At 43.5% G+C, this 13,101-nt stretch overlaps 1 protein-coding gene across 1 annotated transcript in view; it reads right to left on the bottom strand.

Annotated features, from left to right (window-relative positions):
* The window catches only part of Arhgap6 (Rho GTPase activating protein 6), a 499,280-nt gene extending 495,027 nt beyond the window's left edge, over positions 1–4,253 (bottom strand). The window contains exon 1 of the mRNA XM_052713349.1: positions 2,549–4,253. Coding sequence (XP_052569309.1) covers positions 2,549–3,133 — 585 coding nt within the window. The 5' untranslated portion in view covers positions 3,134–4,253. The remainder of the gene's footprint in view (positions 1–2,548) is intronic.
* Between the last annotated feature and the right edge of the window lie 8,848 nt (positions 4,254–13,101).

Genomic DNA, 13,101 nt, shown 5'->3' on the forward strand with positions numbered 1-13,101 from the left:
AGGATGAAGGGATGCTGTGCTGGCTAGTTTTATGTCAACTTGACACACGCTAGAGTTATCTGAAAAGAGAGAACCTCAATTGAGAAAATGCTTCCATAAGATCTGGCTGTAGAACATTTTCTTAACTAGTGACCCAGCTCATTGTGGGTGGTTCCATCCTTGGGCTGGTAGTCCTGGGTTCTATAAGAAAGCAGGCCGAGCAAGCCAGGAGGGGCAAGCCAGTAAACAACACTCCTCCATGGCCTCTGCATCAGCTCCTGCCTCCAGGTTCCTGCTCTGTTGGAGTTTTTGTCCTGACTTCTCAGTGATGGAAGTATGAGCTGAAATAAACCCTCTCCTCCCTAACTTGCTTTTTGGTCATGGCGTTTCATCACAGCTGAATAGTACCCCAAACTAAGACAGGGGCTCCACGGGCACCTAGTGGGCAGAGGACAGGGCTACTCAACACTGCAACACCCATAGCAGAGAATCATTGGGCCTCAGAGAGCAACAGTGCCAAGACTGGGAAACCCTGAGGCAGAACAACCAGGAAAAGTTCAAGAAAAAAATCTGTGTGAACCCAAGTGCACTTCCAAGGCCTCTGAGTAACCACACAGGGTGCTCACTTGCTGGGTTTTTGTAGCCATTAGTAACAGTTCTCTTGGGACAAAGGACACAGCTTGCTTGCAAGCAAGAAAGACAGGCAGTGTTCAATGGGGTGAATTTTCCTGGGTTTTGAAAGCGTTCCAGGATATTCAACCTTTAAAAGGTAACCCAGACCATTAAATTCCAGTCCTAAGGGTTATTAGGATAGGTTGGCCTCTACTGAAAAAACAAACAAACAAACAAACAAACAAACAAAAACTAGAATTGGACCTACATGCCAGGATTCCACCCAATCACCTCATATATGCCTCAAGCATAAAGGGATTCCCACCCCGGCCCACTTACACACATAAACCTTTTATGAGAAAATTTTGTTCTTTTGCTAGATGGCAATGTACTCAGTTTTAACCACTACAAAAGGGTGAAAGTCACGGTAGATGAGTCTTGTGCAGACTGTCTATACACTCTGAAATGGACAGAGGCCACCCAGTATTGCAGCAGCTGTGGTTACATTCATTGAGTCTGAGATGTTAATGGCTAAGAATGTCAGCAACTATCAAATCTGAACAGTCGGCTTGCTTCTGGTATCTCTCCTCTCCCTCCTTTCTCCTCCTTCCCCTCCCTTCTTTAGATTAGTCTGTTAAGGTGTGTTTCTGAAACTGTGCAGGAATTTTGCTTCTCTCCTTCCCGATACCAAGCCAGTTGCTTTGGGTGTAATGTGGTATCTCTGCCTCAACTTTTCTTCCCACTGACTACATCTCTGATCCAGTTGGCAATGTTTTGGTCATTCTTTCATAATCCGAATACCATGCAGCAGCAGCAGTGGTTACTCTAACTTAGTCCCTAACATTAACACCAGGCGATGCTGTTGTTTATGATCAATAATGCTGATTTTTGTTGAGTGGTCTATTAAAACCGAAATTTAACAGTTATCTCATGCTAACAGAGCTGAGAAGCTATTTTCAAACTGTTTGGCTTGGTTGTGTTTCCTTTATTTAGCCTAAATCTCCAGCAATTACATAGTATTTCATTTCATTTCTGTAATGCTAACTGTGCTTTAAGATATTTAATTACAATTGATGAGATCTCCCTTCCTTTATGGAAACAGATCCCAGGCAAACCTATAGAGTTTGTGGACTAAACCAGGAAGGAGGTGGTCATTTTTCAACCAACTACTATTTATTCTCTAAAAGTATGCTGCTTTCCAAGTCCCCATCAACCACAGTTGCCCAATGGCTCTATTCTCCAGTCAGAACCAGAGAGCCAACATTTGAAGGAAATCAGATAGCTCCCTCTGAGTTCCCTATTTATTATTGATTCCTGATTCATGTCTATTCCAGTAACTACTAATTGTCCTTAGTGGAATTTGGGCGGATTTCCATGATATTTCAGACCCTTAAGCACAGAAAGTATTCAGTACCATAGATTTCTGAAATTACACCTTTGGGGAAAAGAAGAAATCAAAACTAGAGAATTATAGTAGTTATTCTACCTTTCCACCTAAACACACACACACACACACACACACACACACACACACACACACACACACACATTATCTTTCAGAATAGTCTCTGAATTCTGTTATAGATGAATATCAAATTATATTTCATCAGCTCATCGCAAAGAACTTAGCAATGAATCATTCTGAGTTCCTAAAATCATTCAGGTTGGGTGAAGAGATGAGATGACCCTTTGATTGACTGTAGCATCAAAAAGAAATCAGAACACCATCTCTTCCTCCAAATCCTGGGACCACTCCCAAGTGAACCCTGTACTCCTCCGGACACACTCATAAGATGAGCCCCTAGGGTGTTCCCATTCTGGCACCATCTAACCAGATTGAGTCAAGCAGCTAAGGCGGGTGCCTCACGCTGTAGATGGGACGAACTTAAAGACAGCCACCTGGAACTGCCTGGGGCATCCAGCTTTGGGCTGTGAGACACATGGCGCTGGTCCCTACCTCAGACCTCCACACGACATACGGGTGGCTACGACTGTTAGGTGGCTGCTGGAACTTCCTCTGCTGGAGCCATCTCCTAGGAGAAGCGAAGATGCCTTTGGGGCCTCCCCCGGAGGGCCAGAGGATGCTTGCGGAACTGCGGCCACTCGCGGAGCCGGCCAGGACAGAAGGCAGGTCCCAGGCCATGCTCTTCTTGAAACCACTGCGACTCAGTGGGACCTCGTAGTCAAAGTGGAAGCTGCCAGAAGGCGACTTTTCTTGAGGGGTACTGGGTGTGGAGAAAGACGAGCATAAAGGTCTGGGTGTCGGGAACCGGGTAGCCCGAGGGTGCTGACTTCGGGGAGAAGACGCGGAGCGGGAACCGAGACCCTCGGCTAGTTGCTGCGGAGAGTGGAGGCGGCTTACTGTGGAGCCCCGCAGGCCGCCCTCGGTGCCCATCTCGCTCCCGCAGCCACCGATCAGGGCTGGGTCTAGGCTGCGTGTCTGGCGCAGCTTCCTTTTGGAGAATCCCTTGGCCGAGGCCGTGCCGCCCGACGCGGGCGAGGAGCAGGAGAAGACACTGTGCAGCAGGCTCTGCGCTGACATCTCGGAGGGGCTGAGTCCCAGGGCCACCTTTTCTTTTCCCTCCTAGATCGCTGGAGGCTGTGACCTGAGAAAACAAGTGGTTGGAGTAGGCTGGAGGAAAGCTGCCAGGCGGGGCTCGCCAAGGATGGTGGAGGGCAGTGCCCCGTTCACGCGCCACCAGCGCGCTCCAAGTGTCCTTGCGGAGGCAGAAACAGGAGCTCCACCCCCAGCCTTCTAGGAAAAAGAGGTCCGAGTCCCTTTACCGCCTTTAAAACCTTCTCCCAGGAGCCCAAGTCTCAAAGAGGCTAAGGAAGAGGAGGAGGAAGGTCAGTGGTTCGCTGAGATCTTAGCTCCAGCCCGCTAGCGCCACTCCCCCTTCCCAGCTGAAGGCGGGAGACTCTGCGCTCCAGCTCTCTGGCTCTGGACAGCCTCGAAGTCTCCAGCAAGCTCCTCCTCGTGGCCTGAGGACAGTCCTGAGGGTTCGGGAGGAGATTGCCTGAGAGTCCGCCCAGAGCACGTCCCTTGTGCTCCCGGCGCGGTGAAAACTCCTCAGGGGCACCCGAGTTCAGTTGCCAGGTTGCGCCCCCATGCACCTTCTTAGTGACTTGGGGACAGCAGCTGCGCTTTGGGGATCAGCTGGGCTTCTGCTCCCTCCTTTCTTACTGGCGAGGCTCAAAGGTGTCTCCAAGTTCACATTTCCGCGCGGTCCCTGTGTTGCTTCAGTGGTCCACCCTGGCTGTGCCCCGGGCCTTCCAAAGAGCGAAGTGACAACAGTGGCAAAGAACTCCCGGCTGCGCTCAGCGCTACTCTGAAAGCGCTGAGCTCAGAAGACAGCCTCCGAAGCGGGTGTCCCTGTTCCTCTGTAGAGTGACACTTGATATTCGCTGCCAGCCTTGGTTGGGCCCAGAGCTGGCTCAGAGATGTCTCAGCACTCTCACGCCAGAGGCAGCGGGAAAAGGGGTGGCCCGGGACGGATAAGGCAGAAGGAAGGCAGGGTCTGGAGCGGGGCGGAGCCAGGGGCAGGAGAAAGCCGAACGTGAAGTTTTCCAGGCGCCAAACCTGGGAAGTAGCTCAGAAAGCCAGCGGCTGGTCTCTGATACCCGGCCTCTAGGGAGAAAGTTCGGAGGACGGAAGTGCGGACCTTCTCCCCCGACTCCCCTCCCCCAAACCCAGGGGCGCGCGCTGTCTCCACACACGTTTCTGCAAAGGAAGGGGAGTGTCAGATTGCACCCCACCCACTGGTATCAGACCCGCAGCCCCGGACGGTTTTTCTGAATTTAGAGTTAAATCCCCTGCCTTCTCTCCTCCTACCCCCAACCCTGACGCTCTTTTTTTTTTTTTTTTTTTAAAGGAACGCTGACGATGCAATTCAAATGCTTGAGGATTTAGGGACCTACCAAGAAAAGTGGAAGGGAGTGGGAAGTCCTCGCGTGTCAGGTTCCCAAGCACGTGTGTAGATGTGGTCTATTTAGGAGGAGAGGTGAACAGAGTTTGGTCTAGGTATAGATCTACCTTGACTAAAGTTAATTGGCCTCGAGGTCTGCCCCAGAACTCGCCTGAGCACTGGGCTCAGCGGCCAGGTCTTGGGTAACTGAAAAATACAGAAGTTGTAGTCTGTCATCTGGGCTTGCAAATAAACCCGGAGCAGCTTCTCCCACTTTCCCACTTATGGAATCTATAAAATGACAAGCCTTAGCCGCCTCTTGTGGGGCTTTCTGATGTCATATTTAAGTTTTGCTCGGCATCTTACAATCACCTCTGCAGGGACTGCAGGGATTGGTCAGAACGTGGAAATAAGTGATTGATTTCCACTTTTTGTGGTTCTGTGTGTTAAAAAAAAAAAACACGGGGAGGTGAAGAGAACTTACTACAAATAAAAATGAGAGTTTACCGTTTCTTTAAGAAAATAACTAAATTATTAATACGGGTGTTCGACATAAGTATTTATTTGCCTTATGTAAATACCAGCCATTGTCCAATTTTGATTTTAGAAAATCTTATTCTTGTGACATTGGTTGCAGAGGTGGATTGCTTTATTGTGGCTTTTTACAAGGCCGCCTTGACGTTCCTAGGTGTTTTACTATTTAGCAGGAGGCAGGACATGAAATCTAATTAGCAGGAAAATTCAGTGACTACAGGAAGAGCATCGGACATTCTGTCTAGGTTCCTCCTATAGCCTGTACTTGTCTTTGTAAATGCAGGAGATGACACCCCTGGGAGAACTTGAATGGGAATGAGCTGCTGGGTGAAAATGGTTTGGTTTAGTTTTGATTGTTTGGGGCTTTGTTTGTGTGTGTGTTTGTTTTATTGGGGGTTTTGTGTTGTATGGGTGGGTGAGGGGTTATCCTGGCTAGTTTTCTGTCAACTTGACTCAAGCTGGAGTCATCAAAGAGGAGGGAACCTCAATTGAGAGCAACTGAGAAAACGCCTCCATAAGATGGCTTATGGAGCATTTTCTTAATTAGTGACTGATAGGGGGAGTCCAACCCATTGTGTGTGGGGCCACACCTGGGCTGGTAGTCCTGGGTTCTATAAGAAAGCAGGCTGAGCAAGCCATGAGGAGCGAGCCTGTAAGCAGCACCCATTTGTGGCCTCTGAATCAGCTCCTGCCTCCAGGTTCCTGCCCTGTTTGAGTTCCTGTGATGACTTCCTTCAGTTATGGATTATGATATGGAAGTGTAAGCCAAATAAGCACTTTCCTCCACATCTTGCTTTTGGTCATGGTGTTTTATCATAGCAATAGTAACCCTAACTAAGACAGTGGCTATTATTATTCTAACTTTGGTCAGAGTCTCACTATGTAGCTCCAGCTGGTCCAAAATTTGCTCTGAGTTCCAGGCTGGCCTCAAACTTAAGAGACCCTCCTGCCTCTGTCTCCCTCATGCTGGAATTTAAGGCGTGAGCCACCATGACTGGCTACACTAATAGAATGTGAGATTCCACATTCCCATCACTGTCTGCTGTCTCTTTTTGTTTACTTGGCATGTCCCAAGTATTTTCCGTGTTTGTCAGTCAGCTGTTCTGGGAGAGGCCACAACATTTAAAATCACTTGAAGGCCTACTTAACTATACCAAATCATCTTTGGGGGTTGGGAAGGTTAGCTATCTTCCCTCCTCAAAGAATTTGCAGTAGAAGTAAATACAGATGTATCTTGTCTGTCCTTTCTTTGGTAACAATGCCTCATAACTTTTCACTCATGACCAAACACCTCTTTGAATAGTCTCCAGTGTTAGGATACCACTTCATGGTTATGCATCATTACATGGTTATGCCTCATTGAGTCTTGGCATTCGGGGTAGATGTTTAACAGAGTCACACTTTATGGGACCACTTGTGACTCAAGGTGGCTGAGTAAACGTCATTTCTAATTCATTTACATGTTCTATTTATCGAAGCTCCTGCGATGTCCATGAGGTTGAAAATGCAACCCTGCCGGGATTGAGATGGTTAAATGGGAATGTCATACGGATGCAATGGCATTTCTGGTCATGGATGGAGAGCCAGCAGGCAGAATGACTCATCTATCAGCAGTCCTAGGGCTTGGAGCAGATACGTGTCAGTGAATTCATCACCTTGCTTCCAACAGGTCCTGACCCAACATTACCTTGGAAGCTGCTTCACAGCTGGGAACAATGAGTAAATTCTTTTAAAATACATTCTTTTCTGGCATACCAATGGACACGGTTTAAGAAGTATATTGTTAGTGATTTGTCACTGTATGGATATCATAGAATATATACAAACATAGTGCTATAGATCTGTCCCTTGAAGTGGTTTCTTGAGGCAAACAAGAGATGTGACAAATTTGGGACATTTGAGGCTGCTACCAGTGTAACATGCCATGCCGATTTACAGTAAACCTTTTACAGTGAAGTAACAATAAAAGAATAGTATAGTAAATGCATAATCCCCTATAATTTGCAAGTAGGGTATACTAATATACTGAACATAATATTGTGCATTCTACTAGGAATTTGGGGGTTTGTTTTTATTGGGGACAGGATCACCTCCTGTAGCCCAAGCTAGCCTACAATCTTCAGTCCTCTGCTCTCTGCTTCCCAAGTGCTGAGATATACTACACATGACCACACACAATTGAATGAGGAATTGCACAGTAGCATCACCACAGCAATGAACTTTTTCAGCTCCAGTAAACATCTTATAGAATTTCATAAATAGGATTGATCCATCCTTGGCCATGACATCCTTGTCTGGTGAATGGCTATTATATTCATTAACCTTGGGCTCTGTGGGAAAAGTTAGCTAGTGTATTTATTTGTGCTTTTAAAACACAGGAACAAATATAATGGTTCTTCTATAATGAAAGATTTTTGTAAGAAAACCATTTGGAGTTTTTAATATTTAGAAAACTATTTTGAAGAAGAAAAACTATAACAGAATTGAAACAACCACCACCAACAAAAAAAATCAATTAGTTTTATATCCTCTCCCAAACTCATGTGTCTTGTTGCCTGTATTTGATCCATACCCATCATATAGTATTACCTTTTCTTTGTCTCCTTCCTAAATGTTATTACAATATGCACACAGTTGTTTACATGTAAACATGAATACTTTCTAGGCTAGCATCTGCATATGGCAGAGAATGCATTTTTTTCTTTCTGAGTTTAGGTCACCTCAATTAATGTAATACAGTTAAGTTCATTCATTTTCATGTAAATATTATTTAATTTTACTGAACAGCATAATACTCCATTTTGTATATTTCCCACATTTTCATTACCACATTATAATCAATAAAAATATAATTAATAAAAAAAGTAGAAGACCCTAAACAAAGCTTCCTGACTCCAGAATGGCCATTCTAACTATACAGAAGTTCACTGAAATGCAGAATTTGGGCAAGTGTTTGTTTGTATGGCAACTTTTATCTGTGTGATGTTTTTATTTGCTAATTCAGTACAATGAAATTGTAAATTCAAAAAATAAATTGGCCATGGTATTCCACACCTTTAATGTCAGCACCCAGGAGGCACAGGCAGGTGGATCTCTTTGGGTTCCAGGCCTGCTAGGGATACACAGTGAGACCCTGTCTCAATAATAGTATTAAGAAATACATTTATTAAAATAAAAATTTAAAATATGTACTTTTCCACCAGAATATTGTGTATATTACAGTCCTCATAACTTGTAGTATTACTCATTCTTACTAAGGGCATCCTATTTTACTTTTTCCACTTACTCCTTTTGCTCATACAGACTCAATTCCTATTGACCACTCTGGTTGACTGCCAGGTTATGCTACCTTCAGTGAAGGAAGAGATGCTGGTCCATTTACCAATTTCACAAGCAGGTGACTGTGTTAAATTAATCCTCAGAAGCTTTCTTTTTTTATTATTTTTCCTTTATTTTAGTTTCTGTGTATGAATGTTTTTCTTGCATGTACATCTGTGTACCTCATATAAGCAGTGCCTGAGGAGGACAGAAAAGAATGACGGATCCCCTAGAACTAGAGTTACAGTTGTGAGCTGCCCTGGGGTGCTAGCAACCAAATCCTGGTCCTGTGGAAGAGCAGCTTCTTAACTGAACCATCTTTCCAACATTCATCAGCTAACTTTCAAGGAAAAAAAACAGTAGCGAGAAAAATGATTTTCAATATGTGTGTGTGTGTGGGGGGGTGTAGTTTCAAATCAGATCTAAGACTTTGCTCCATACCCGCAATTGCTATTGAAAATGATATCATGCTTGTTTGAGTTGTTTTTTTCCCCATAGCCTTAATTAAAAGTTTTAAGATACATTTTATTAAGGACCAGAACAGTCTGTTCACTATTCATTCCCATTACAATTATCACAGAAATTTGGGATTTAAAAAAAAGCAGTGCTATCTATTTCATCTGGTCATAGCACAAGACTATTGTAGTGAAAGTTCTAGAATACTTGATTAAGGTATCCTCTTATCAAGGATCTCAGAAAATTTATCAGTGTTTTTTTTTTCTATTTCCTTATGAATTTTTTCTGAAAACACATTTTACTATCAAAGGACATTCTGATTGATGCTTAACCTAAATTTCCTTTTCTTTATCCTAACTTTATCCCTTGAAACTTTTCATGTCTCCAGCCAAAATTCCTCTTTACCCTTGGTGTTTAGCCCCTTGAGCTATTTGTAGATTTGTATCAGGCCCCTTGGGTCTGCCTCTGTGGTTTGGCTACACTAAAAAGTTCATATTTTGCTTGAAAACCATCCCTGTTGATGATCTTCTTTGGTTTCCTTCCAGTCACTTATTTCTTTTCACTCCCTAGCTCCAACATTCCAGGTTAGAGCAACCTATTTTGCCCTTGTTTGTTATATAATCCCATTTCTTAATAGTCCCAAATCACACTGAACGTTCAGATTTTGTGTCATATGATATTTCAGACTTGTATCTGATTGGCTTCCAACTCTTAGTCAGCATTGCTGATTTTTTTTGTTACTTCTTGCCCATGTCTCCCAAACTAATTGCGATTCCTCTGATATCATTTCCATATTCTTAGTGAGTGAACAGTTCATGTTATCTCATTCATCCATAGAAGTCAAGGGTTCTGCTTCTAAGGTCCTAAAACAGAAAGACGGAGCATGATTTTAATGTGTGATGTGAAATATATGAGAAATGTGTGGACAACTTTGACAGAATGTGAGAATGCTAGTTGTAGTCTGTAGCCGCACTGCCCTATGCCTAACCTACTTCTTGATTGGAAGCTAGGAATATTTGTGCTAAAACTAAGAATGTTTACTTAAATTCCTGTGTTTGTTTGTTTGTGTGTGTGTGTGTGTGTGTGTGTGTGTGTGTGTGTGTGCATGTACCTCTTCCTGTGTGTGTGTACCCGTGTGTGCAGGTATTCATGGAGGGTAGAGGTCAATGTCAGGTGTCTCCTCTATTACTCTCCACCTTATTAGGTGATCTTGAAGCCCACCAATGACTAGGCTAACTGCTCAGCACACTCCGAATCCATCTGTTTCTGCCTCTTCAGTGTTGAGATTTCAGATGTGCACCACCATGCCTGTTTTCCCCCCTTGGGTACTAGACATCGAAACCTAGACCATCATTCTTGTGAAACAAGGACCTTACCCACCAAACTATTTCTTCAGGACCCCTTTTAGGTTCTTATTTAAGAATCTCATTGAACAAATATAACTACCGAGGAATTGAAATTATAAATGATGTAAAAGATGAATGTTTTTTGGAATCATTCTACAGTCTTGTAATACAGGAACGATTTTTGCCATCTATTACATTTATATACCAACATGAAAGCATTTGGGCTCAGTATCTTAGATCAATCTCATATTGCCCCAAAATTCGAATAATAAATCTTCCAGGCACCCAGTTGAGGTTCCCATATCCAACTAATTGATGTCAAGACCTGTGACAACAAAGAAACACACAAAGGGGAGGGCTTAAGTATATAGCTCATTGGTCAAGTATGCTATTAGCATGTACGATGCAGCAGGAGAGTGGTGGAAATAGAAGAGGGAGGGAGAAAGAACAAAAGAGAGGAAAGGGAAGGAAGAGGAAAGGAAGGAGAAAAAAAGACCTAGCTGTGACGATCCTAAGTTCAAGCCAGGTAGAAGTCTGTCTTGCTTCTAGAATCTGATAGTACCCCAGATACATTTAGATGGAAACTGTTCTGACAGTACATTTTCACCCTTAAATACACACACACACACACACACACACACACACACACACACACACACACACACACGAGAGAGAGAGAGAGAGAGAGAGAGAGAGAGAGAGAGAGAGAGAGAGAGAGAGAACTCTGTATAGCTACTATCACTTTCCCTCCCTCCTTTCCCAACTGTGACCTTAAAAGTTTCAACAAAGGGTCTGGAGAAATGGCTCAGCAGTTAAAAGTGATCTCCTAAAGGATCTGGTTTGATTCCCAGCTGCCTGTAATTCTAGTTCCAGGGGACCCAACACCCTCTTCTGGCCTACTTGGGCACCAGGCATCCAGACATACATGCAGTCAAAACACATAAAATAAACTAGTTTTTAAAAATTTCAGCAAAGAGAAAGAAAAAATCCCTGTCACTATCAGCATTTGCATGGAATGCAAAACAGGAAGCCATTTTGTTGCAACATTGTTCTCCCATTTTCTATGTGGATATTAGCAACCTCTCCTACGTTTACTTGTGTTTCTTGGAAATTAGAAAGCAGGTGTTCACAATAAGCCTATTTTGTATTCATGTCATTGTTGGCCTGGTATGGGCACAATGTTTCTTTATATATAATATATTATGTATTATTATAAAACACATATGTATTTTTATTGAAATTTTAAGTGTCAAGTATAAAAATCAATAAAATCTCCATCATTAAGCAGAGCCTATCTTTGAACTCACAATCCTAGGTACCACCTTCCCACCTGGCTCAGTACAGCTCAGCTCCCAGAAGTTTTCTCAACTGCAGAAGTGTCAGAACACATGATCATCATCACATGAGAAACCATCCTGGATGCCCATTCCTCTCACTGCCTTCTACCAAGGATGCCTGGACCAGGGAGGAGACAGCAAGCAAGAGAGTCTCAAACCAAACTTCTGACCAGATTCTTCCATCTGTGACATGTGTGCCTGTTCTCAAAAGCACTATATTTCTGAATGTCAAATATTCCAGTTTCATGCTACCCTGGCTAGCACGGAAGGTGGCAGATAAGGTTGTTTATGAGACTTACATTAAGTTGTAATGTGAGTGTGCTTGGCAGAAACCCAGGGGTCACTCATTAAACAAACCACAATTTTGCTTGTTGTGCTGTTTGAAGCTCCCAACATTCAACGACTGTTACTTTTGTTTGTGGCTTTGAAGCTTGAGCTTAAGAAGATTTTGAGGAAACTAAATTGACTAACAACCAAATGCAGTATTGACTGGGAAAAATTTTTGAGCACAGACTGTTTGTCAGGGGCACTTTTTTTCTTTGCTAGTTTTCTTTCTTCCTCCATTTTCGTGGATGAAGATATATTTAAAACATTTTAGGACTGGCAAGATGTTCATCATGTCTTATGGTGCCTGCCATAAAGCCTGATCATCTGAATTTAATCAATCAGAACCCACATAATGAATGGAGAGAGAACCAACTCTACCTTCACACACACACACACACACACACACACACACACACACACACAGAGAGAGAGAGAGAGAGAGAGAGAGAGAGAGAGAGAGAGAGAGAGAGAGAGAGAGAGAGAGAATAATGTAAAGAATATTTTAAAGGCTGGGGAAGATAGCTCAGTGGTTCAGAACACTGACTGTTCTTCCAGAGGACCCAGGTTCATTTCCCATCACCTACATGGCAGCTAACAACTATCTGTAACTCCAGTGTGAGAAGATATGACACTCTCTTCTGCCTTTCTCAGGTACCAGGAATGCAAAGGTAAAGATATATACATGCAGGAAAAATGTCCATGAATACACATGAATAAAATTTTTAATACTTTTATCACCCATCAGAGCTACAAAGCCTGTGATCTACAATAGTGACCTACCTGCATGAATCATTGGTGTAATAGTGGCACAAACTTTGTGGGAGTAACCAACCACTCTCTGATTGGATTTAAAGACTCCATGAGATGAAATCTATGCCAGACAAATGCTCAGGTGGCCAAGAATCTGAGACTAGATAGAGCATGGGCCTAGGGGAAAACCAACATAGCAAGGAAATGACTCCTAACAACATTCTGCTATACCCACAAATCAGTGTCTCATTCAGCCATCATCAGAGAAGCTTCCTCTTGCAGTATATGGGAACTAATACAAAGATGCATAAATGTACAATGTGCAGAAAGTAAGAGACTTTGGAACACCCAATCCTAAATGGTATGTCCTCAACAAATACCTCCCCTCAGGGCCCAGGGAGCTATTCAGAAGAGGAAGTGGAAAGATCTTAAGAGCCAGAGCGGAGGGATGGCACCACAGAAACAGTGTGTTCCAGACATAACAGGACTGACATGCATATGAACTCATAGAAACTGGCAACATACACAGGTTCTGCA

The sequence above is a fragment of the Peromyscus californicus genome, unplaced genomic scaffold (assembly GCF_007827085.1).
Source record: "Peromyscus californicus insignis strain IS unplaced genomic scaffold, ASM782708v3 Scaffold_10__1_contigs__length_136768540, whole genome shotgun sequence".
Lineage (NCBI taxonomy): Eukaryota > Metazoa > Chordata > Mammalia > Rodentia > Cricetidae > Peromyscus > Peromyscus californicus.